Raw genomic sequence first — 22650 nt, 5'->3', positions numbered from 1 at the left:
TGTGATAATTTTGAATACACAATTATGTATTGGGCTGTTTTTGATTAAACTTTATCATAGGAATTTTCTAACATTTTTAAAAACTCCTTGTAAGCATAGTTTTTAATGATGCTTTAAGTTTCTTTGTTTTCTGTCCTCTTTTTACCCCAAGCAGGCAACTTTAAAATCTTTAACCTTTGAGTTGTTTTAAGGTGTGTCTTTAAGGAAGTTTGGATAAAAAATACTAGACCAGGTGGAAAAGCATAAAATGTTGACTGTCTGAATTTATGGAAGTCTCAATGCCCTACCTTTTATAAGAATAAAGTAACATTATCAAAAATGTAAATATGTACAGTCTTTGACCCCAAAATTTCCTGTAGGCATTTATTCAACAGAAACACCAACAATGAATATTTCTTTATAGCATTTTTGTGTGTGTCTGTGATGACAAAAAACTGTAAGCAAATGTACACCAGTAAGGGCTTGGATAGATAAATTATAGTACATCTAAAGTGCACTGCTAGGTAGCCATTACAGTGAATGAGGTAAATCTATATTAATTCATGTGAGAAGATAGCCAAAATAATGGGTGAGTGAAAAAGTTGCCACTCAGTGTGATCTCATTTCTGTAAATAATACTGAGATAGAATAGGCATATAAAATCTAGAAAATATGCACTAGACTATTAACCCCTCCAGATAAACTTCCATGTTGTAAATTACACATTTCTTTTGTTGTTGTTGTTGTTGTTTATTTATTTTTGAGACAGAGACAGAGCATGAACAGGGAAGGGGCAGAGAGAGAGGGAGACACAGAATCTGAAGCAGGCTCCAGGCTCTGAGCTGTCAGCACAGAGCCTAATGGAGATCTACGAACTGTAAGATCATGACCCAAGCGAAGCCAGATGCTTAACTGACTGAGCCACCCAGGCACCCCTGTAAATTACACATTTCTATAATGTGATCTCTTTTCCTGTCTTTTCTTTTCTTTTCTCTTCTCTTATACGATCATTTATTATGTTTATAGATGTTATTATAGATGGTTTGAGAATTCACCAGTTCAGCTAGATAGATTTATTTGGGGGAATATGGACCTTAGAATTATAATTATTTTTTAAAACTCTGCATATTTTTAAGCTTTTTTTCTATTATATATGACTCGATAAAAAGAAAGTTTAAAAAAAATCATTTGAGGAGTTTTACATTAGATCCTTGGATGGGAATGATATTCAGAAACATAGTGTCTACATCCTGCTGTTCATTGTTTCTTTATTTACAGTTCTCACTTACAGTTCTGATGACAATCTGACATCACTGTTCCTGAAACAGAAGTTATATGGTCAGGAAGAAATGAGAAAACAAACAAATTAGTTTCCTCTAATTGCTTTCATACTGGCTGATGTGTTTGCACACCTGTTGAGATTTATAAAATCACCAAGATTATATAAAAGTTATGCTTAAGTAAATTATGTGTTCTAAAGCAAGTTGCAGTTTAACCTTAAATCCTTAAAAAAGCCTACTCCCTCCTTAAAGAGGAGTTATAAATTATGACTCTTTTGGAGTAGCCAGATGCAGGTAATGGATGGAACTAACCCCAGCTTTGAATCTAAGATCAGGCTCTCAGGAAATGCGAGTCCGTCTAAGGGTGTTTATGGTTCAAACTGAGCTTTTGCCAAGTTAACATATTTACTTTCTTTTTTGTCTTGTTTTTTGTGTTCTGTTCTGTTTTGTTTTGGGTTGTTTTTTGTTTTTGTTTTTGTTTAAGGTTAACATATTTACTTTCAATCCTAAATTTACACTGTCAAGAAACATTTATTGAGAAATACTGTGTATCAGTCAGATACTCTCTCCTTAAGGAATTTATAGTCTACCATGGACAATTGATTACAATGTGATAAAACAAATGATAAGGGAGAAGTATATATAGGCACACCCAGGCGGGGAACCTAACCTAGAGGGTGGAGTTGAAGGGAAGACATGGTTAGAGAAGGTACATGGAAGATGTGATTTCTGGAAGCCATCCTTAAGAACAAGGGGAGTTGGGGGAAGAAGGATATTGGTTCTTCTGGACAGAGAGAACAATGTGTACAAAGGCCGGTAGGCAAAAATGATACATTAAGCGTACTTGAGATAGCTCTGGGGGCTCAGATAGTTCTGGGGGGGGAGCTCAGATAGTTCTAGAGGGGGGCTCAGATAGCTCTGGGGGGCTCAGATAGTTCTGGTGGCTCAGATAGTTCTGGCTCTGTTGGAGGAGCATCCAACTCAGTCTCACAGTTGTGAGTTTGAGCCCCGTGTTGGGTGCAGAGATTACTAAAAAAGATAAACCAACTTAAAATAGTTCTGGAAAGTTAAGCCCTAGTGTTCAAGGAGAAGGGGTCAGAGAGAGACCAGTGAGCATTTTCTTAGCTTGAGTGCTATCCTAAGGAATTTGGACTGGAGGAGCATTTGAAATATTTTTAATCAAACTTAAAATCCCAGAGGTGATCAATAAACAGATGAGAAAACCAGATTGCCCTAGGACAAATTACCAAATCAGTCCTGACATCCAGGAATTGGGTAGTCAGGAATAAACTGCAGTGTTGAAATAAAACGGGGAAGCTAGGTCTAAATATGATCCCAGTTGGGGGCACCTAGCTGGCTCAGTCAGTGAAGCAAGTGACTTTTGATCTCAGGGTTGTGAGTTTGAACCCCACATTGGGTATAAAGATTACTTAAAAATAAGATCTTTTGGGGTGCCTGGGTGGCTCAGCATCTGAGGCATCCTATTCTTGGTTTTGGCTCAGGTCATAATCTTACCATTTGTGAGTTTGAGCCCTGCACAATGTGTATCCTGCTTGGGATTCTCTCTCTCTCTGCCCCTCCTCTGCATGTGCTCTCTCTCAAAATAAATAAATAAGCTTTAAAAATATATATACAATAAAATCTTTTTTAAAAAATAAAATAAATGTGGTCCCAGTTGTGTGGCAGTCCTCCAATCCCCCCCTCCCTATGCCTGATTCTCAGCAGAAGCAAATATAGCTCTTCCTCTCTGAAAGAAGACATCTTTAATTTAGGCCTCCAGGATCTCATAGATTCACACCAAAAAAAATTGAATATGAGCCACTTCTTAATCAAATGCCAAATGTACAAAGAAGCAAATACCCACAAGAAAGAAACAGCAGAAATAGCAAATAATAGGTCATTCGTGGACCTCAGATATTAAAATGACCAGACAATATAAAATATCTATGACATTTTTAAAGAAATAAAAGAATCACAAAATGAATAACAAAAAGAACTGATCACAAGTGAGCAAGCAAATGTGAAAAATAACTACATAGAACTTTTAGAAATCAAAGTTGAAATCAAAATCTCATGGTTACACATTAGATATAGATGGAGAGAGAAAATTGGAAGCCAGATATAAAATAACTCTTCAGAAAGCAATTTAGAGACAAAGGAAATGGAAAATATGAAAGAGAGTTAAAGATATGGGGGTTAGAATAAGAAAGATTGATGTCCCACAAGGAAAAAATAAAACGGAGGAGAGTCAAATTTCTTAGAGATAAAAAGTGAGAAATTTTGAAAACTAAGAAATGGACCTATAGAAACAGGAAGCATATGCCAAACAGGATAAGGAAATTCACATAAAGTCATGTCATAGTCGAACTGCAAAACACCAAGGGAGAAGATCTTAAAGAACCTGAGAAAAAAAGACAAGTCAATCACACCTACAAGAAACCACAATCAATGAGAATGATACATTTCTCACTGCAACAATGGAAGCTAGAAGAGGAGGACTTCATATGGTCAGTGTGATAAAACTATCAACCTAGAATTTTATGTCTGGTGAAACTATCTTTAAAAAAACAGTGGTGAAATAAAGACCTTTCAGATAAAATAGAGTTTGCCTCCAACAGATTTTCACTTAAGGAAATTCTACTTTAGGAAGAAGGAAAATGGTACCAGAAAGGAGGTCTGAGATGCAAGAAGGAATGGTGAGCAAAGACATTGGTAAGCATCTGAGTAAATCAGACCTGTATAAAATAATGATAATGCCAATAATAATGTCTAACGTGAGGTGGTTAAAAAAAAAAAAAAAGAAAGAAAAGGAAAAGAAAATATTGGTCAACTAGAAGAGTGGTTAAATATTGATTTGTTTTAAAAATATGGGGCACCTGGGTGGCTCAGTCAATTAAGCATCCAACTTCAGCTCAAGTCATGATCTCACGGTTCATGAGTTTAAGCCCTGCATCAGGTTCTGCACTGATAGCACAGAGCCTACTTGGGATTTTGTCTCCCTCTCTCTCTGCTCCCCTCCCCCCCCCCCCCCCCCCCCCGCCATTTGCTCTCTCTCTCTCTCTTTCAAAGTAAAATAAACTTTAAAAAAATACTAAATAAAAATAAGGTGGAGGGTGTGCCTGGGTGGCTGAATCAGTTTTAGCATCCAACTCTTGATTTTGGTTCAGGTCACAATCCCAGGTCATGAGGTCGAGCCCCGTGTTGGGCTCTGTGCTGAGCGTGGAGCCTGTTGGGATCCTCTTTCTCCCTCTCTCTCTCTGCCCCTCTCCTGTGTGCTTGTGTGCTCTCTCTCTCTCTCTCTCTCTGTCAAAAATAAACATGCATTTAAAAACAAATAAAATAAAAAATTTTAAATACTGATTTTTTTTTTGAGAGTGTGAGAGAGACAGCATGAGTGGGGGAGGGGCAGAGAGAGAGAGATAGAGCGAGAGAGGGAGGGAGACGGAGACACAGAATCCGAAGCAGGCTCCAGGCTCTGAGCTTTCAGCACAGAGCCTGATGCGGGGCTCCAACCCATGGACTGTGAGATCATGACCCGAGCCAAAGTCGGACTGAGCCACCCAGGCGTCCCTAAAATACCGATTTATGTAGCGATCCTTAAAGGTGATGCTTTAAAGCCATGCTAGAACCTCCCTGCCAACATCTCACCCAGCTTCTCTCCAAGAGGGAGTGCTACACCAAAACGTAGAGTGTTAGACGACGGGTCTGATACTTTTGGTGGGTCTTCTTGTGTTAATCATAACTCCTTGCTTACAATCCTCAGGATTCAATATTGCCTTTCAGTAAAAGTTCAGAGCATCAAGACTTCCCACAGCCAACTTGATCTTATGTCCTTGAGTTAGATCTCTAAACATATTTGATATCTCCTTCCTTTATACTTTTACTTAGAATGCTCTCTTGAAAAATAAGTAGAATTTGAATGATTTATCTTCATCTGGAAAACCCTCCCTCACTGCTAAATTCAACCTATTTTTCAGACCTCAGTTCAAGTCCCATGAAAGTTTCTGACTAGCCCAAAAGTGGTTTATAATTTGAAAAACTATCATCTAAACCAAACATCCAGTAGTCATTTTTGCCTGTCTCCTGCTTTTTCAATTGAGCTTTTATTTAAAATTTATATTATTATAGGGGCACCTGGGTGGCTCAGTCGGTTGAGCTTCCGACTTCAGCTCAGGTCATGATCTCGCAGTCTGTGAGTTCAAGCCCGTGTCGGGCTCTGTGCTGACAGCTCGGAGCCTGGAGCCTGCTTCAGATTCTGTTTTTTCCCTCTCTCTCTGACCCTCTCCCGTTCATGCTCTGTCTCTCTCTGTCTCAAAATAAACATTAAAAAAAATCATTTTAAAAATATTTAAATTTATATTATTATAGAACTTTCTTCAAGTTTGCATGGTCTTTCCAGTTAGATTTTTAGTTTCTTAAGACAGTGGGTATTTCTTCTATGTCTTTGTACCCCTCTAGCTCCTAACTAAAGGAAACCAATATTTAAGTGCCTACTATAAGCCAGGTTCTCTACTAAATGCTTTCTTATACAGGACACCTGATTTATTCCTCACAGCAAACTTATAAAGATAGATATTAGTGTCCACATTTTATAGATGAGGACATTGCACTTGAGAAATAACATACCCAAAGCATTTACGTAGTCAGTGGCAGAGCTGGATTTCTACCACATCATCCATCAAAATGGCTTGCAAATAATCCATGTCTTGGAGGAGTAAAAGGCTCAGATGGTTTATACATTTTTCTGCTAATATTGATACTCCGAAATTTAGAATGTCATGAAAACAGATTTCAAAAAAGCTAAAATTCTTTTCAAAAATTACAAATTGACCTGCCAATTATTAACTAGGAGCTGAACCCTGGGAATTCACAAAGAGCTTGAAGTCAGAAAATCTTATTTCAGGCGTTTAGACGAAGGGAATTAAAGAGAGATTCTGTTATTTTATGCTTTGAGTACACGTAATGTGACATGAAATGAATCACAATGAAATGAACCATCCTTAAGGTGCCTGCTGCTAGCCCATAACCCTTTCAGAACATTCTTTTCTTTTTATTCCCCTTCTCTAGGGTTACACATCTTTCTGGAATGACTGCATATCATCTGGCCTGCGAGGGGGCATCCTGATAGAGCTGGCCATGCGGGGTCGAATCTATCTGGAACCCCCCACCATGCGTAAGAAGCGACTACTGGACAGAAAGGTGCAACAGCCTTGTGAACATTCTCCTGACTTATGAAAGAGCAGATACCAATGGTCCATTTTGGAGAAATGGGAAGATCTGAGTAGTGAGACAAGATAAATAACACTGACTCAGCTGTCCCATTGTCTAATAGGTTTAATTAACCTATAGCAGAGGGAGAAATTCAAGTATCCATTATCTAAAGAGTTACAAGAAATTTATGGTTTTGTCTTTTTATGCAGAAAAATCACATTTAGGATGCTGTTGATTGTTACTCCTCTGTATCTATAACTATAACATTATGAAATAGAGTGTTATATAGGAGGAGGGCAAACACCTGGGTTGGGTGCAGTCTTTGTTTAATTCTGGTCATGCTCAGATAACATTAGAGTTTTCTCCTTCCATTTATAGCAAGTCCTCTCCACCATATGAGCTTGACTCCCATCTCTGTTTTCTTACTACGTATTTTTTCCACTCATAACTTCATTTTCATACTCTTAACTCTACCAAAACTACATTCTTCAGTGTCACCAGCAGGCTCTATGCCCATCATGGCGCTTGAACTCACAACCCTAAGATCATGAGGCTCTACTGATGGAGCCAGCCAGGCACCCTATCACCAGCTTCTCTTTTGTCTTCAATTTATTTTTCTCTCTTAACCTATACGTGGCATTTGACATTTTTTGACCACCTCCCCCTACTTGAAATTTTCTCCATTCTTGGCCTTTGTTATATTACATTTTCTTGCTTCTTGCCTGTACCCTATTTCTTTTTTTTTTTTTTTTTAATGTTTATTTATTTTTGAGAGAGAGAGAGAGTGCAAGCAGAGGAGGAGCAGAGAGGGAGACACAATCCAAAGCACGCTCCAGGCTCTGAGCTATTGGCACAGAGCCCGACAGGCTCAAACCCACAGACTGCAAGATCATGACCTGAGCTGAAGCTGGACGCTTAACCAACTGAGCCACCCAGGCATCCCGCCTGTACCCTATTTCTTATGCTTCTCCATTCCTTAACATCTGAGTCTCAGTTTGCATCCTTTTGCATACCTTTCTTTCCTTTTGGAGATACCATTTATCTTCTAGCTTTATCTATTACCTCCATGATATTAACCTATCAAATCTGAGGCCTGTCTTCTTTTTCTACCCCTAGGAACATATTTAACTCTTGACTAGACATTTCAACTTAGCTATCCCTTATGAGTTAAAACCAAACTTATCCACTTTTGCCCTAAAGTAGCTTCCTCTTCTTTTTTACCTTTATTAATTGTTTCACAGGTTAGTTTTCCAGACCTAAAGAGTTATTATTACATATTTTCTTCCTGATCATTTATATCCAGTTTGTCACTAGGGCCCACTTCAAATGTTATTTCTTTCTCCCCACTATCACTACATACTAGATATTAAACTTCTTGAGAACAGGGATAGTGTGTTATGTTGTTTTGCATTTCCTACAACATTTGACCCATAATGTATATACAGTATATTGAAAGATTCTAATTTGAATTAAGGGAATGAACCAGGGTCCCTTGTTTCTTCTTTTATTTATTTATTTATTTATTTATTTATTTATTTATTTTCTGTTTGGAATTCAAATCTTTTTTTTTTTCAATATATGAAATTTATTGTCAAATTGGTTTCCATACAACACCCAGTGCTCATCCCAAAACCTTGTTTCTTCTTTTAAAGGTATTGCTAAAGTCAGATAGCCCAACAGGAGATGTTTTACTGGATGAAACTCTCAAACACATCAAAGCAACTGAACCCACAGAAACCGTCCAGACATGGATAGAGCTACTCACAGGTAAGATGGCTCAAAATGGCTAAAAAAATCCCACACTTTATAATCTTTATCCTACTAGTTCAAGCAGTGGAATACAGGAATTCAAGATGCTGGGTAAGAAATGTATGGCTCACTGTTTAACTGTATTTAAAGAAGGACAGAAAAGACATGGTTAATCAATACATAAAGTTTTCCAAAGCTCTATCTTACGTCCACCACCCCACCACATAAGCTCTTTAATAGTATTCTCCACAAGAAAAAACTTTAACATTTTTTTTAAATGTTTGTTTATTTCTGAGACAGAGAGAGACAGAGCATGAGTGGGGGAGGGGCAGAGAGAGAGGGAGACACAGAATCCGAAGCAGGCTCCAGGCTCTGAGCTGTCAACACAGAGCCCGACAAGGGGCTCGAACTCACAAACCATGAGATCATGACCTGAACCGAAGTTGGTCGCTCAACCAACTGAGCCACCCAGGCGCCCCAAACATTTTTATTGATTCATAATTCACACCATACAGTTGACCCATGGAAAGTACACAATTAAGTGGATTTGAGTATATGCACACAATTGAACAGCCACCATCACAGTCCTAATTTACAACATTTTCATCACCCCAAAAATAAACCCCATACTCATTAGCGATTTTTCCCAAGCCTCCTGCCCAGCTCCAGGCAACCGCTAATCTACATTCTGTCTCTATTGATTTGCTTATTCTCAATATTTCATATAGAGGAAATGTACAACTTTTTTTTGACCGGATTAAGGTAATATTTAAAGTTCATCCATGTTTTATCATGTACCAATACTTTATTCTCTCCCTGTTTTTTTTTAAGGGTAAATTCAAAAACTTTTATATAAGTAAGCAGATCTATGGCATAAAATTTTAGGAGAATCTTCCATGGGGCACTTTGAGGTCACAGCCAGTGTCACCTTCTGGAACAGCTTTTTTTTTATTGAAATTTTAATCGAGGTATCTGTACATTCACATGAAGTTGTAAGAAATAGTACAGAGAGATCCCTTATACACTCTACCCAGAATCCCTCAGTGATGACCAGTTACAAAACTGTAATATAATATGACCTCTAGGATATTGACATTGATACATTCTACCAATCTTACTAGAACTTCCCCAGGTTTACCTTGACTCCTTTTTGTTACCAAATAATACTTCACTGTACAGATGTACCACATTTATTTATCAGTTCATCAGTTGATAAACATTTGGATTATTTCCACTTTTTGACTATTATGAGTAATGCTGCTGTGAACATACCTGGACATGTTTTTGTGTGGATATGTTTTAGTTACTTTGGGGTATATAGTTAACATTTTTTACTGTGGTAGAATACATATAATATAATCTTTATTGTTTCAACCATTCGTAAATGTATAATTCACTGACATCAAATACATTCACAGTGTTATGTAACCATCACCTCTGTCTACACCCAAAGCTTTCTCATCATCCCAAACATCCCTCTTTCTCCCTGTCCCCCCATGCCCTGGCAACCTCTTTTCTGCTTGTTGTCTTTATGAATTTGCCTACACCAGGTAACTCATATAAGTGGAATCATGCAATATTTGCCCTTCTGTTATCTGGCTTCTTTCACTAAGCATAATGTTTTCAATGTCCATTCATGTTGTAGCATGTATCAAAATCTCATTCCTTTTTCTGGCCAAATAATATTCCAGTGTATGGATATACCACATTTTGTTTGTTTATTTATTTTGAGAGAGAGCGTGCATGAGTATGAGCAGGGGAGGGACAGAGAGAGAAGGAGAGAGAGAATGTCAAACAGGTTCCACACTGACACTGCAGAGCCCAACGCAGGGCTTGATCTCACAAACTCTGAGATCATGACCTAAGCCAAAATCTAGAGTTGAACGTTTAACCAACTGAGCCATGTGCATGCCCCACCACATTTTTTTTATTCATTTCATTTGTTGATGGACCCTTGAGTTGTTTCCACCTTTTGGCTATTGTGGATAATGCTGCTGTGTACATTAATATACAAATATCTATTCAAGTCCCTGCTAGTCATTCTTTTGAATATATATCTGAGAGTAGAATTGCTGGCTCATATGATAGTTCTGTTTTGAGAAACCACAAAACTGTTTTCTACACAGGCTGCACCCCTTCTCGCCAACCCTGCATAAGGGTTCCAGTTTCTCCATATTGTCATCAACACGTTCTATTTTTAGCTTTGTTGAGGGTTTTTTGTTTGTTTGTTTCTTAAAGTTTATTTTGAGAGAATGAGAGAGTGGAGGAGGGGCAGAGAGAGAGAGTGAGAGAGAATCCCAAGCAGGCTCTGTGCTGTCAGCGTGGAGCCTTATACAGGGCTCAGTCCCACAAACTGATATCATGACCTGAGCCAAAATCAAGAGCTGGACATTTAACTGACAGAGCCACCCAGGTCCCCCTGTTTTGTTTTGAATTATAACCATCCTAGTAGGCATGAAGTGGTATCTCATTATGGTTTTGATTTGCATTTCCCTAATGTCTAGTGATGAGCATCTTTTCATGGGCTTATGGGCCATCTGTATATCTTCTTTGGAAAAATGTCTATTCCAGTCTTTTGCCCGTTTCTTTAATTGAGTTCTGTTGTTGTTGTTATTGTTGAGTTTTGGAAGTTCTTTGTATATTCCGGATATTAATCTCTTATCAGATATGTCATTTACAAATATGTTCTCCCATTCTGTAGGTTGTTTTCTCAACTTTTTGATGGTAGTCCTTGATGCACAAAAGTTCTTGATTTTGATTAAATTGAATCAGTTTATCTATTTTTTCTTTTGTTCCTTCCACTTTTGGTTTTATATCCATGAAAAGACTGCCCTTTCCCCCATTGAATGGTCTTGGTAGCCTTGTTGAAAATAAGTTGATCATCAATCTGAGGATTTATTTCTGGACTCTCTGTTCTATTGCATTGATCTGTGCTTGTCCTTATGCCTATACCGTACTATTTAACTTACTATAGCTTTGTAGTAAGTTTTGAAGTTGGGAAGTATGAGTCCCACAACTTTATTGTTTTTCAAGATTGTTTTGGCTGTCTGGGTCTCATGAAATTCCATATGAATATGAGGATCAGCTTTTCCATTTTGGTGGGAAAGGCTTTTGGAATCTTGTTAGAGATTGTGTTGAACCTGTGGATCTCTTTGAGTGATACTGACATCTCAAAAATGTCAACTCTTCCTGTTCATTAAAATGAGATGTCTTTCCACTATTAATGTCATCTTTAATGTTTTTCAGCAATGTTATATAGTTTTCAGCATATAAATCTTTCACCTCCTTGGTTAGATTTATTCCTAAATATTTAATTCTTTTAGACACTATTATAAATGGAACTGCTTTCTTAATTTCCTTTTCAGATTGTTCATTACTGGTATATAGAAACAACTGATATTTGTGTGGTTTTTTTGTACCCTGCAACTTATCTGAATTAGTTTATTAGCTCTAGTAGCACTTTTGTGTACTCTTTGGAATTTTCTCTACAGTTGGCCCTTGAGCAACGTGCGCAGGTCCACATCTTTGTTTCTTCTCTAACAGCTCTGGTTGCAGTAGGGAAAGCAGGCATCGTTATGTTGTTCATGACCTTTGAGGGAAAACTTTCAGTCTTTTACTATTAAATGTGATGTTAGCTGTGCATTTTTATACCCTTTAAGTATACCCTTTATTCTGGGGCACCTGGGTGGCTCAGTCGGTTGGGTGTCTGACTTTGACTCAGGTCATGATCTAACGGTCTGTGAGTTCAAGCCCCACGTTGGGCTCTGCGCTGACAGCTCAGAGCCTGGAGCCTGCTTCCAATCCTGTCTCTCTCTCTCTCTCCCTCTCTCTCTCTCTCTCTCTCTCTGCCCTTCCCTCACTCACACTCTGTCTCTGTCTCAAAAATAAAGAAATAAAAACACTAAAAAAAAAGTATACCCTTTAGGGGCACCTGGGTGGCCTCCGACTTCGGCTCAGGTCATGATCTCACAGTCTGTGAGTTCGAGCCCCGCGTTGGGCTCTGTGCTGACAGCTCAGAGCCTGGAGCCTACTTTGGATTCTGTGTCTCCCTCCCTCTCTGACCCTCCCCCATTCATGCTCTGTCTCTGTCTCAAAAATAAATAAATATTAAAAAAAAATTTTTTTTTAAAGTAAACCTTTTATGGGGCGCCTGGGTGGCGCAGTCGGTTAAGCGGCCGACTTCAGCCAGGTCACGATCTCGCGGTCCGTGAGTTCGAGCCCCGCGTCGGGCTCTGGGCGGATGGCTCAGAGCCTGGAGCCTGTTTCCGATTCTGTGTCTCCCTCTCTCTCTGCCCCTCCCCCGTTCATGCTCTGTCTCTCTCTGTCCCAAAAATAAATAAAACGTTGAAAAAAAGAAAAAAAAAGAAAAAAAAGTAAACCTTTTATTCTGTTGAGAAATTTTCCTTTTGTTCCTAGTTTTCTGGGAGTTTTAAATCATGAAGGTGTATTCATCTTTGTCAAATGTCTTTTCTGAGTCAAGTGAGATGACTGGCTTTTTTTTTTTTCTATTAATGTGCTGTATTATTACATTGATTACTTGAGGCATAATTGACATACAACATTGTATTCGTTTCAGGTATAGAATACATTGATTCAGGATTAGTATATTGTGAAATGATCACAGTATGTTTACTTAACATCCATCACCATATATAGTTACACATTTTTTTTCTTGTGATGAAAACTTTTAAGATCTCTCCTAGCAACTTTCAAATATACAATACAGTGTTGTTAACTATAGTCACCATGCTGTTTATCACATCCCTAGGACGTATTTATTTTATAACTAGAAGTTTGTACCTTTTGACTACATTCACCCATTTTGCCCACCCCTGCCTCTGGCAACCAGCAATCTGTTCGCTGTATCTATGAGCTTTTTTGTTTTGTTTTTGAGTTTGTTTTTTTTTTTAAGATTTTATTTTTAAATAATCTCTATACCCAACGTGAGGCTAGAACTTAAAACCCTGAGATAAGAGTCACACACTCTACCAACTGAGCCAGCCAGGCATCCCTTTTGGATTTTTGTGTTTTAGATTCCATATATATAAGTGAGATCATACAGTATTTGTCTTTCTCTGTCTCACTTATTTCACTTAACATAATGCCTTCAGAGTCCATCCATGTTGTTGCAAATGGAAAGATTTCTTTTTATGGCTGAATACTATTCCATTGTATATATATACACATTTTCTTTAGTCATTCAACCATCAATGGACACTTAGGTTACTTCTATGTTTGGCTATTGTAAATAATGCTTCAGTGGACATCAGAGCGCATAAAGTTATTATTTTCATTTCCTTTGAATAAATACCCAGAAGTGAAATTGCTAGATCATATGATAGCTCTATTTTTAACTTTTTAGGAACCTCCATACTGTTTTCTATAGTGGCTGCAACAATTTACATTCCCACCAACAGTCACAAAGGTTCTCTTTTCTCCATATCCTTTCCAACACTTGTTATTTCTTGTCTTTTTGATAATAGGCATTCTAACATGTGTGAGGCGATTTTCATTGTGATTTGATTTGCACCTGATGACTAGTGATATTGAGCAATTTTTCATGTACTCGTTGGCAATCTGTATGTCTTCTTTGGAAAAAGTCTATTCAGATCCTTTGCTCAGATTTTTTTTTATATATATATAACATTCCTGGAATAGATTTTACTTGTTCATGATAAATAATCCTTTTAATATGCTATTGGATTCAATTTGCTAATATTTAATTAAGGATTTTGCATCTATATTCATAAGGGTTATTGGTCTGTAATGCGATTTAAAGTGAGTTTCTTGTAGATAGCATATAGTTGGATCATGTTTTTTAACCCATTCTGCCAGTCTTTGTCTTATGACTGAATTGCTTAATCCATTTACATTTAAATTAATTATTCGTGAGGAGACACTTCTACCATTTTGCTATTTGTTTGCTGTATGACCTATAGGTTTTTGTCCCTCATTTCCTGCATTACTGTCTTCTTTTGTGTTTAGGTGATTTTTTATAGTGAAACATTTGTATTCTCTCTCATTTTATGTAGATATCATCTTGGTTGCTACATGGGATTTAACATCCTAGAGTTAGAACAACCTAATCTGATTTTATACCAATTTCAATGACATAGAAAAACTCTGCCCTGATATAGCTCCATTCCACCCTCTTTCTGTTTTGATGTCACAGATTATTCCTTTATACATAGTATGCCCAATAACATAGATTAATAATTATTTTTGATGTATTTATCTTTTAAAGCATATAGAAAATAAAAAGTAGTGTCACAAACCAATACTAGTTTTTATAGTTGTACATATATTTACTTTTACTGGAGATATTTATTTCTTCATACTGCTTCTAGTTACTGCCTAGCTTCCCTTCATTTCTTTCTTATTTTTTTATGTTTATTTATTTTTGAGACAGAGAGAGAGTGTGTAAGCAAGGGAGAGGTGGAAGGAGGAGGAGACACAGAATCTGAAGCAGGTTCCAGGCTCTGAGCTGTCAGCACAGAGCCCAAAGCAGGGCTCAAACCCAGGAGCCACGAGATCATGACCTGAGCCAAAGTCGGACACTTAACTGACTCAGCTACCCGGGTGCCCCTAGCTTCCCTTCATTTCAACTGGCAGGGCTCCTTTTTAGTATTTCTTGCGTGGCAAGGCTAGTGGTAACAAATCCCCTTGGTTTTTGTTTATCTGGGAAAGTCTTAATTTCTCCCTCATTTTTGAAGGACAGTTTTTCTGGATATAGAATTCTCATTTGACAGGTTTTACTTTTTTCTTTTCTTTTCTTTTCTTTTCTTTTCTTTTCTTTTCTTTTCTTTTCTTTTCTTTTCTTTATTTCAGCTCTTTGAATATATTGGCCCACTGCCTTCTGGCCTTCAAATTTTTTGATGAGAAATCTGTTATCTTACTGAGGATCCCTTGTATGTGATGACTCACTTCTCTCTTTCCTTTCTGCTTTTAGATTCTTTTTGTTTGGCTTTTAACAATTTGATCATAATGTGTCTCAGTATGGATGTTTTATCTGACATTGGGTTCATTATGCTTCTTGAATTTATAAATTCATATCCTTCATCAAATTTGGAAAGTTTTCAGATAGTCAGAAAGTTTTCATAATTTTCTTTAGATAGTCTCTCTGCCCCTTTTCTGTCTCTCCTCCTCCTGGGACTCCCACAATGCATATATTTGACCATTTGATGGTGTACCAGAGGTCCCTTAGGCTCTGTTTACTTTTTCTCATTAAACATCCTTCTGTTCCCCAGACTATATAATTTCCATTTCCTATATTCAGGTTTGTTCATTCTTTTTCTGCCTGCTTAAATCTGCTTTTGAACCCATACACGTGGTGTTTTTCATTTCAGCCCTTGTATTTAAGCTCCAGACTTTCTTTTTGGTTCCTTTCAATAATTTTTATCTCTTCATTAATATTCTCATTTTGTTCATATATTGTTTCCCTATGTCCATATATTCTCTTAGCTCTTTGAGCATCTTCAAGACAATTGTTTTCAAGTCTTTGTCTAGTAAAGTTGATATCTGTGCTTTCTGAGGCACACATTATGTCCACTTCTTTCGTTTCTTTGAATGTATCATACATACATAGATTCTAGTAGGGCACCAGGGTGGCTCAATTGGTTAAGTGTGATTTCTGCTTGGGTCATGATCTCATGTTCATGAGTTTAAACCCCGCATCAGGCTCTGCACTATGTGGAGCCTGCTTGGGATTCTCTCCCTCCCTCTTCCTCTGCCCCTCCCCTGCTCTTGCACACTCTCTCACAATAAATAAACTTAAAAAAAATAGACTCTAGTATAATTGTTGTCTAGGTGAAGAGATGGATTTCTGGCACTTCTTACTCTATCATCATCCCTGATGTCATACCTCAGTGATTAACATTTTAAAGAACCTTATCTCTATGTCCAGTTTGCCATTAGGGCCCATTTCAAATGTTTTTTGTCTCCCCACGGTCACCCCATACTAGGTTTTAAACTTCTTAAGGACAGGAATGGGGCCAGTTTTTCAAAGTGGCTACACCATTTTACATTTCCACACCAGTGTATAAGTTTCTATTCTTCCACATTCTCATCAATACTTGTTATTCTCTGTCTTCTTTATTTTATCTATCCTAATGAGCATGTAGTGGTATATTGTGATTTTTATCGGGATTTTCCTAATACTAATGATGTTGACCATCTTCATGTATTTATGGCCATTTGTATATCTTCTTTGGAGAACTGTCTTTTCATATCTTTTGCCTATTTTTCAACTGGGTTTGCCTTTTTTGCCACTGAGTTGTACTTTTCAAATATATTCTAGATACAAATCGCATATCATATACAGGATTTGCAAAATTTTCTTCCATACAGGGGCACCTGCGTGGCTCAGTCAGTTGAGCATCCCACTTCAGCTCCGGTCATGATCTCACAGTTCGTGGATTCGAGCCCCATATCCAGCTCCACACTGAGTATGGAGCCTGCTTGGGATTCTCTGCCTCCTTCTCTCTCTGCCCCTCTCCCACTTGCACACACATGCTTGCTTGCTCTCTCTCTCTCTCTCTCTCTCTCTCTCTCAAACTTAAAAAAATAAAAATCATTTGACCATAAATGTATGGGTTTATTTCTGGGTTCTTCTTTTGATCCCTAGGTCTATTTTATTTATTTATTTATTTATTTATTTATTTATTTATTTATGAGAACGAGAGAGAGAGAGAGAGAGAGAGAGGATGCGTGCGTGCACAGGCAGGGGAGGGACAGATAGACAGAGACAGAACCCAAAGCAGGCTCCAGGCTCTGAGCTGTCAGCACAGAGCCCAACACGGGGCTCAAACCCACCAACCATGAGATCATGACCTGAGCTGGATGCTTAAGTGACTGAGCCACCCAGGTGCCCCTCTCTATGTCTATTCTTATTCTCTCTCTCTCTCTCTCTCTCTCACTGTTTTGTTTTGTTTTGTTTTGTTTTTAATATTTATTTCTGAGAGAGAGAGAGAATAGGTAGGAGAGGGGCACCTAGAGGAGGACAGAGGATCCAAAGCAGGCTCTGCACTGACAGCAGAGAACCTGATGCAGGGCTTGAAATCACAAAGCACAAGATCATGACCTGAGCCAAAGTCAGACGCTTAACCAACTGAGCCACCCAGGCAACCCCTATGCACTCTCTTGATTATTGTAGTGTTTGGTTTTTTAAGTTTATTTATTCATTTCAAGAAAGACAGAGAGTGAGCAGGGGAGAGGCAGAGAGAGAGAGGGAGAGAGAGAATCCCAAGCAGGCTCCACACCATCAGCAGGAAGGCCAATGTAGGGCTCGAACTCATGAAACATGAGTTCGGGACCTGAGGTGAAACCAAGTGTCAGATACTTAACCGACTGAGCCACATAGGCTCCCTGATTATTGTAGTTTTGTAGTAGTTTTCAAATCAGGAAATGTGAGTCCTCCAACTTTATTGATCCTTTTCAATATTTTTTTGGCCATGCTGGGTCTTTTGCATTTCCGTATGAATTATAGAATCAGCTTGTCAGTTTCGGCAATCAAGCAAAGTAGTGTTTTTTTTCTTTTTCGTTTTTTTTCTTTAAGTTTATTTGTTTAGAGAGGGAGAGAGAAAGAATCCCAAGCAGGCTTTGCACTGTCAGTGTGGAGCCCAACACAGGGCTCAAACTCACGAACCATGAGATCATGACCTGAGCTGAAATCAAGAGTTGAACATTTAACCGACAGAGCCACCCAGGTGCCCCTAAGGTAGGATTTTAATAGGAATTATATTGTATCTGCAGATCAATTTGGGGAATATTGCTATCTTAAAAATACTAAGTATTCTGGGGTCCCTGGGTGGCTCAGTTGGTTAAGTGTCCGACTTCAGCTCAGGTCATCATCTCGCAGCCTATAAGTTCCAGCCCCGCATTGGGCTCTGTGCTGAGCCCAGCCAGAGCCTGGATCCTGCTTTAGATTCCGTGTCTCCCTCTCTCTCTCTGCCCTCCCCCACTCGTGCTCTGTTTCTCTCTCAAAAATAAAATAAAAATTAAGGGGCGCCTGGGTGGCGCAGTCGGTTGAGCGTCCGACTTCAGCCAGGTCACGATCTCGCAGTCCGTGAGTTCGAGCCCTGCGTCAGGTTCTGGGCTGACAGCTCAGAGCCTGGAGCCTGTTTCCGATTCTGTGTCTCCCTCTCTCTCTGCCCCTCCCCCGTTCATGCTCTGTCTCTCTCTGTCCCAAAAATAAATAAACGTTGAAAAAAAAAAATTTAAAAAAAAAAATTAAAAACAATAATAATATCAGGTTTTCTAATCCATGAACATGGATGCCTTTCCATTTATTTAGATATTTCTTTCAACAATATTTTGTAATTTCCAATGTGTAAGTCTTATACTACTTTTGTTAAATATAGTCCTAACTATTTTGTTCTTTTTGATGCTATTATGAGTATAATTGTAAGAAAACAACTACAAAAATTGAGAAAAAATTTATTTTCAGATTGTTGCTAATGACTAGAAATTCAATTTGATTTTTTTTATTTACTTTTTTGGGGGGGCAGAGAGGAGGAGAGAGAGAGAGCATTTCATGAGGGGCAGAGGGAGAGAGAGAGAATCCCACAGGGGGCAGAGGGAGAGAGAGAGGAAGAGGGAAAGAATCCTGAAGCAAGGCTCCAACTCACGAACTGTGAGATCATGACTTGAGCTGGAGTCGGATACTGAACCGACTGAGCCACCCAGGCACCCCCTGCCATTTTTATTTCTTTAAGGTCAGTAGTGATGTTTCCTCTCTAATTCCTAATGTTAGTGATTTGACTCTTCTCTCTTTTTTCTTTGTCATTTTAGGTTTGTCAATTTGTTGATCTTTTCAATGAACCAACCTTTGATTTTAATGATTTCCTCTATTGTTTTCATTGTTTCTATTTATCTCCTCTCTAATCTCTATTATTTCCTTTCTTCTGCTTCCTTCGTGTTTATTGTGTTCTACTTTGTCTAGTTTTTTAAAGTAGAAGTTAGGTTATTGATTTATTTAATATCTTTTCTAGCATACCATTTGGGGTCATATCTTTCTCTCTTGGCACTGGTTTAAGCTACATCACATAAGTTTTCATTCAACTCAGAGTTGAGTGTGATTTTTTTGACCCCATTGGTTATTTAGGAGTTTGTTGTTTAATTTCCACATATTTTTGAATTTCCCAAATTGTCTCCTGTATTTAATTTCTAGTTTAATTCTATTGTGGTTGGATAGCATACTTTGTATGTTTTCGGTCCTTTTATTAAGGCTGATTTTATGGCCTAGCAAATGGTCTATCCTGTAGAGTATGCCACGTGTACTTGAGAAGGGTATGTATTATGCTGTTAGGGTGGAATGTTCTGCAGATGTCTTGTTAGGTCTAGTTGGCTTAGCATATTGTTCAAGTCTTCCATTTGTTTTTTCCCAAAGGTGAGACCTGGAACCCCTTCAAATTACAGTACCAACTGAGAAATGTGAGAGAACGAATTGCAAAGAACCTAGTAGAGAAGGGTATTCTAACCACAGAGAAGCAGAATTTCCTCCTATTTGACATGACTACTCATCCAGTGACCAATACAACAGAGAAACAGCGACTAGTGAAAAAACTTCAAGATAGTGTCCTAGAGCGGTGGGTGAATGACCCCCAGCGTATGGACAAACGAACACTAGCGCTCCTGGTGCTGGCCCACTCCTCTGACGTGCTAGAGAATGTCTTCTCCTCTCTGACAGATGACAGGTATGATGTGGCAATGAATCGAGCCAAGGACTTAGTAGAACTGGACCCTGAAGTGGAGGGGACAAAGCACAGTGCCACAGAGATGATCTGGGCTGTGCTGGCAGCCTTCAATAAATCCTAAAGCCAGTGGGTGGGTTTCTCCTTTTTCCCCTGCTGGCTCGTGACTGTCAGAGACACCACACGGAGTTTTGTGTGATGAGATGTTTTTCATCGTTTTTTGTTTGTATTTTTTTTTTTTTCCTTCTCTTGAATCAGACTTATGATTTGGGGAGAGCCAACTTCAGGGCTTCTCCGTAAACCTTGACCATTGTAAGCAGACTTTATTTCTCCCTAAATTTCCACTGCAGAGGTGAATAAACTAGGTGAACACACACACACACACACACACACACACACACACACACACACACACAATTATCACTTTCTCTCATTCCTGGTTTGCTTCCATCCAGTGTGCTTTTGGATAAACAGGAATATCTAAGTGGGATTTGGAGTTCTCCAGCCACAAAATGTGAATGAGATGTAGAGCAAACCATTAATTAAGATTTCTAAGGTTTGTTTTCTATCTCTCTTTTTTTTTTAAGTGGACTCCACATCTAATATGGGACTTGAGCTCATTACCCTGAGACTAAGAGTTGTATGCTCTATCAACTGAGCCAGCCAGACGCCCTGTTTTCTATCTTAAATACACGTTTTTCACAGTCTTTGTCTCTCAGACTCTACTAAGGATTATAGTTATTGAAATAACTGTCTGGGCAGTAGAAACAAAACTAATTTTTGGAGCAGATGGTCTCTGGGATTATATGTCCCACTAATGATTTTTCAGCTTTCCTTTTCTAACCTAATGAGAATATTGCAAATTTGCTTACCTGGTTCTCACAGTCCTAGAATCAGAAATATGTTCTGTACTCTCTCTTAGCATTATCCTACTCCCTCGTTCATCAGGGCAAAAGTCTGAATGAAAAAAATGGGTCTCTCAGCCACGTCCTTCATATAATCAGCATTCCAATTTATAAGGGAGGGAGGTGGCATGAGAATTTCCACCCTTTAGCTCATGATTGTCCTGATTCCTCCAGATGTACTCTATATGTCTCTGCTCTGATCAAATTGAGGGAATTATAAATTTCAGTTGCCTAATAGCAGCATCCTGAGTCCAGACAGTGTATCTAAACTCCAGATCTTCTTGTTCCCTGTTTTTGGCTTCCTTCATAAATTGATAGATTCTGTCCGTATTTAAGGGTTCTAGAAGTAGTTTTGTCTGTATTTAGTCCATAGATAACCTCCTAGTCATTAGTCTTGTTTCAATATAACCATCTTTCTAGCCAAATCTCTCAAAACTTTTCAGTTTTTTCAATTCAGTAGTGAGTGCTAAGAGAAGATTAAGAAAAATACTATTTTGATGGACAATTTGGTATGAAATGCATGTTGACATAAAGTCTACTATTTGGGAATATAAAGAGGACAGGCACCAAGTTGTGCTAAGTTCAGGCATTTACTATGCAAATATTTTTTTAAGATTTGTTTATTTAATCTCTACACTCAACATGGAGATCTATACTCAGCTTTTGACCATTACAGAGAAGCAGGCTGTCAAAGGGCTCATACAGACAACCCAGACCTGATATCAACTCTTCCTGATCTGAAACGAATGAATGATTGTAACTTTCATCTCCTCCCCCAAACCTGCGTAGCCCCACGGAATTCCCCAAATCAACAATCATTGTTTTTGTTTTTCACTTTCAGGTATTGCTTATATGACTAGAGATACGAATTTTAGCATGAAATGAGTTCTAAACGTGCAGCTGAGTAGAGCTTCAGTTTGGCACTCTGAAAGTACAAAAGCAGTCCATGTGTTATCTCTACATGGCTTAGTTTTCCTTTCTGAACCAGGTTTTGTTCTGGAAAGTGTTAGCTTGATTGGGGGGTAGAAGTCGAGTTCTTTCTTGCAACACTTGGTCAGTGTTTATTTTTATGTTGTATCTCAATGAGAATGTCTTCAGTTTGAATCTGTATAGTATTCTCTGCAAAACACCTTCTTTAATGCATAGGGTTTTCACATTTCTGTATAATAAATAATTATTGATTTTCTGGTTTTACAACTTCAATTATTTTAACTAGAAATAAGAACTTTCCACACAAGGCCAGTAACACTCCCCCCTTTACACCAGGAGACCAGCCTGTTTCATCCTGTATAGAATATTAGAGATAGACAAATAGAATCGTAATGTATATAGGCAGGGCATACATCAAGGCTAACCTGAACACCAGCTAATGTTGTAGTCTGAATAGTGTCTCCATCTCAATCAAAATAATTTACCCAATTACACCATTTTTCATCAAGAAAAGGATTATGTTCTGCCCTATTCATATCTACTTGCAAGTGACACTGAAACTTACCTAAGAGCTGAAAGTATAAAGTTGGAAACACAGGTAACCTACCTAACTGTAACAGAGTTAACAACATGTGAAAGTGTGGCATCTCTCCCAATCAGATGGGGGCACCCAAATGTAGGGCGACCCAATCAGGTGGAAGCCTGGGGCGCAGGCTGTGGAAGGATTCACCTGAGGCAGAAGAGCCAGGATAGAAGTTTCTTGAATATACCACTAGGGAGCAAAGTAGAGACTGTCTGCCAGGAGGCAGTGGGTGGGGGCTGTTTTTAAAGTGGGGGAGGTAAGGAGATATGGGGACCATGGAATTTTCCCTTGTTTTGGTACCTGTGCCTGGTTGTGAGTAGCCC

At 38.5% G+C, this 22650-nt stretch overlaps 1 protein-coding gene across 2 annotated transcripts in view; it reads left to right on the top strand.

Moving 5' to 3' along the window:
• Nucleotides 1–22004, top strand: part of GOLPH3L (golgi phosphoprotein 3 like) — a 38783-nt gene extending 16779 nt beyond the window's left edge. For both annotated transcript variants that reach the window (XM_025912331.2, XM_086718131.1), the window contains exons 3-5: nt 6327–6458; nt 8123–8237; nt 19606–22004. In XM_025912331.2, the coding sequence (XP_025768116.1) occupies nt 6327–6458; nt 8123–8237; nt 19606–20033 (675 nt within the window). In that variant the 3' untranslated portion in view covers nt 20034–22004. The remainder of the gene's footprint in view (nt 1–6326; nt 6459–8122; nt 8238–19605) is intronic.
• Nucleotides 22005–22650: the final 646 nt, after the last annotated feature.

Source organism: Puma concolor, chromosome C1 (assembly GCF_028749965.1).
Source record: "Puma concolor isolate L17-30 chromosome C1, mPumCon1.1.hap2, whole genome shotgun sequence".
Lineage (NCBI taxonomy): Eukaryota > Metazoa > Chordata > Mammalia > Carnivora > Felidae > Puma > Puma concolor.
Note: the sequence above shows the minus strand (reverse complement) of the source record. Positions and strands in the feature narration are given on the sequence as shown.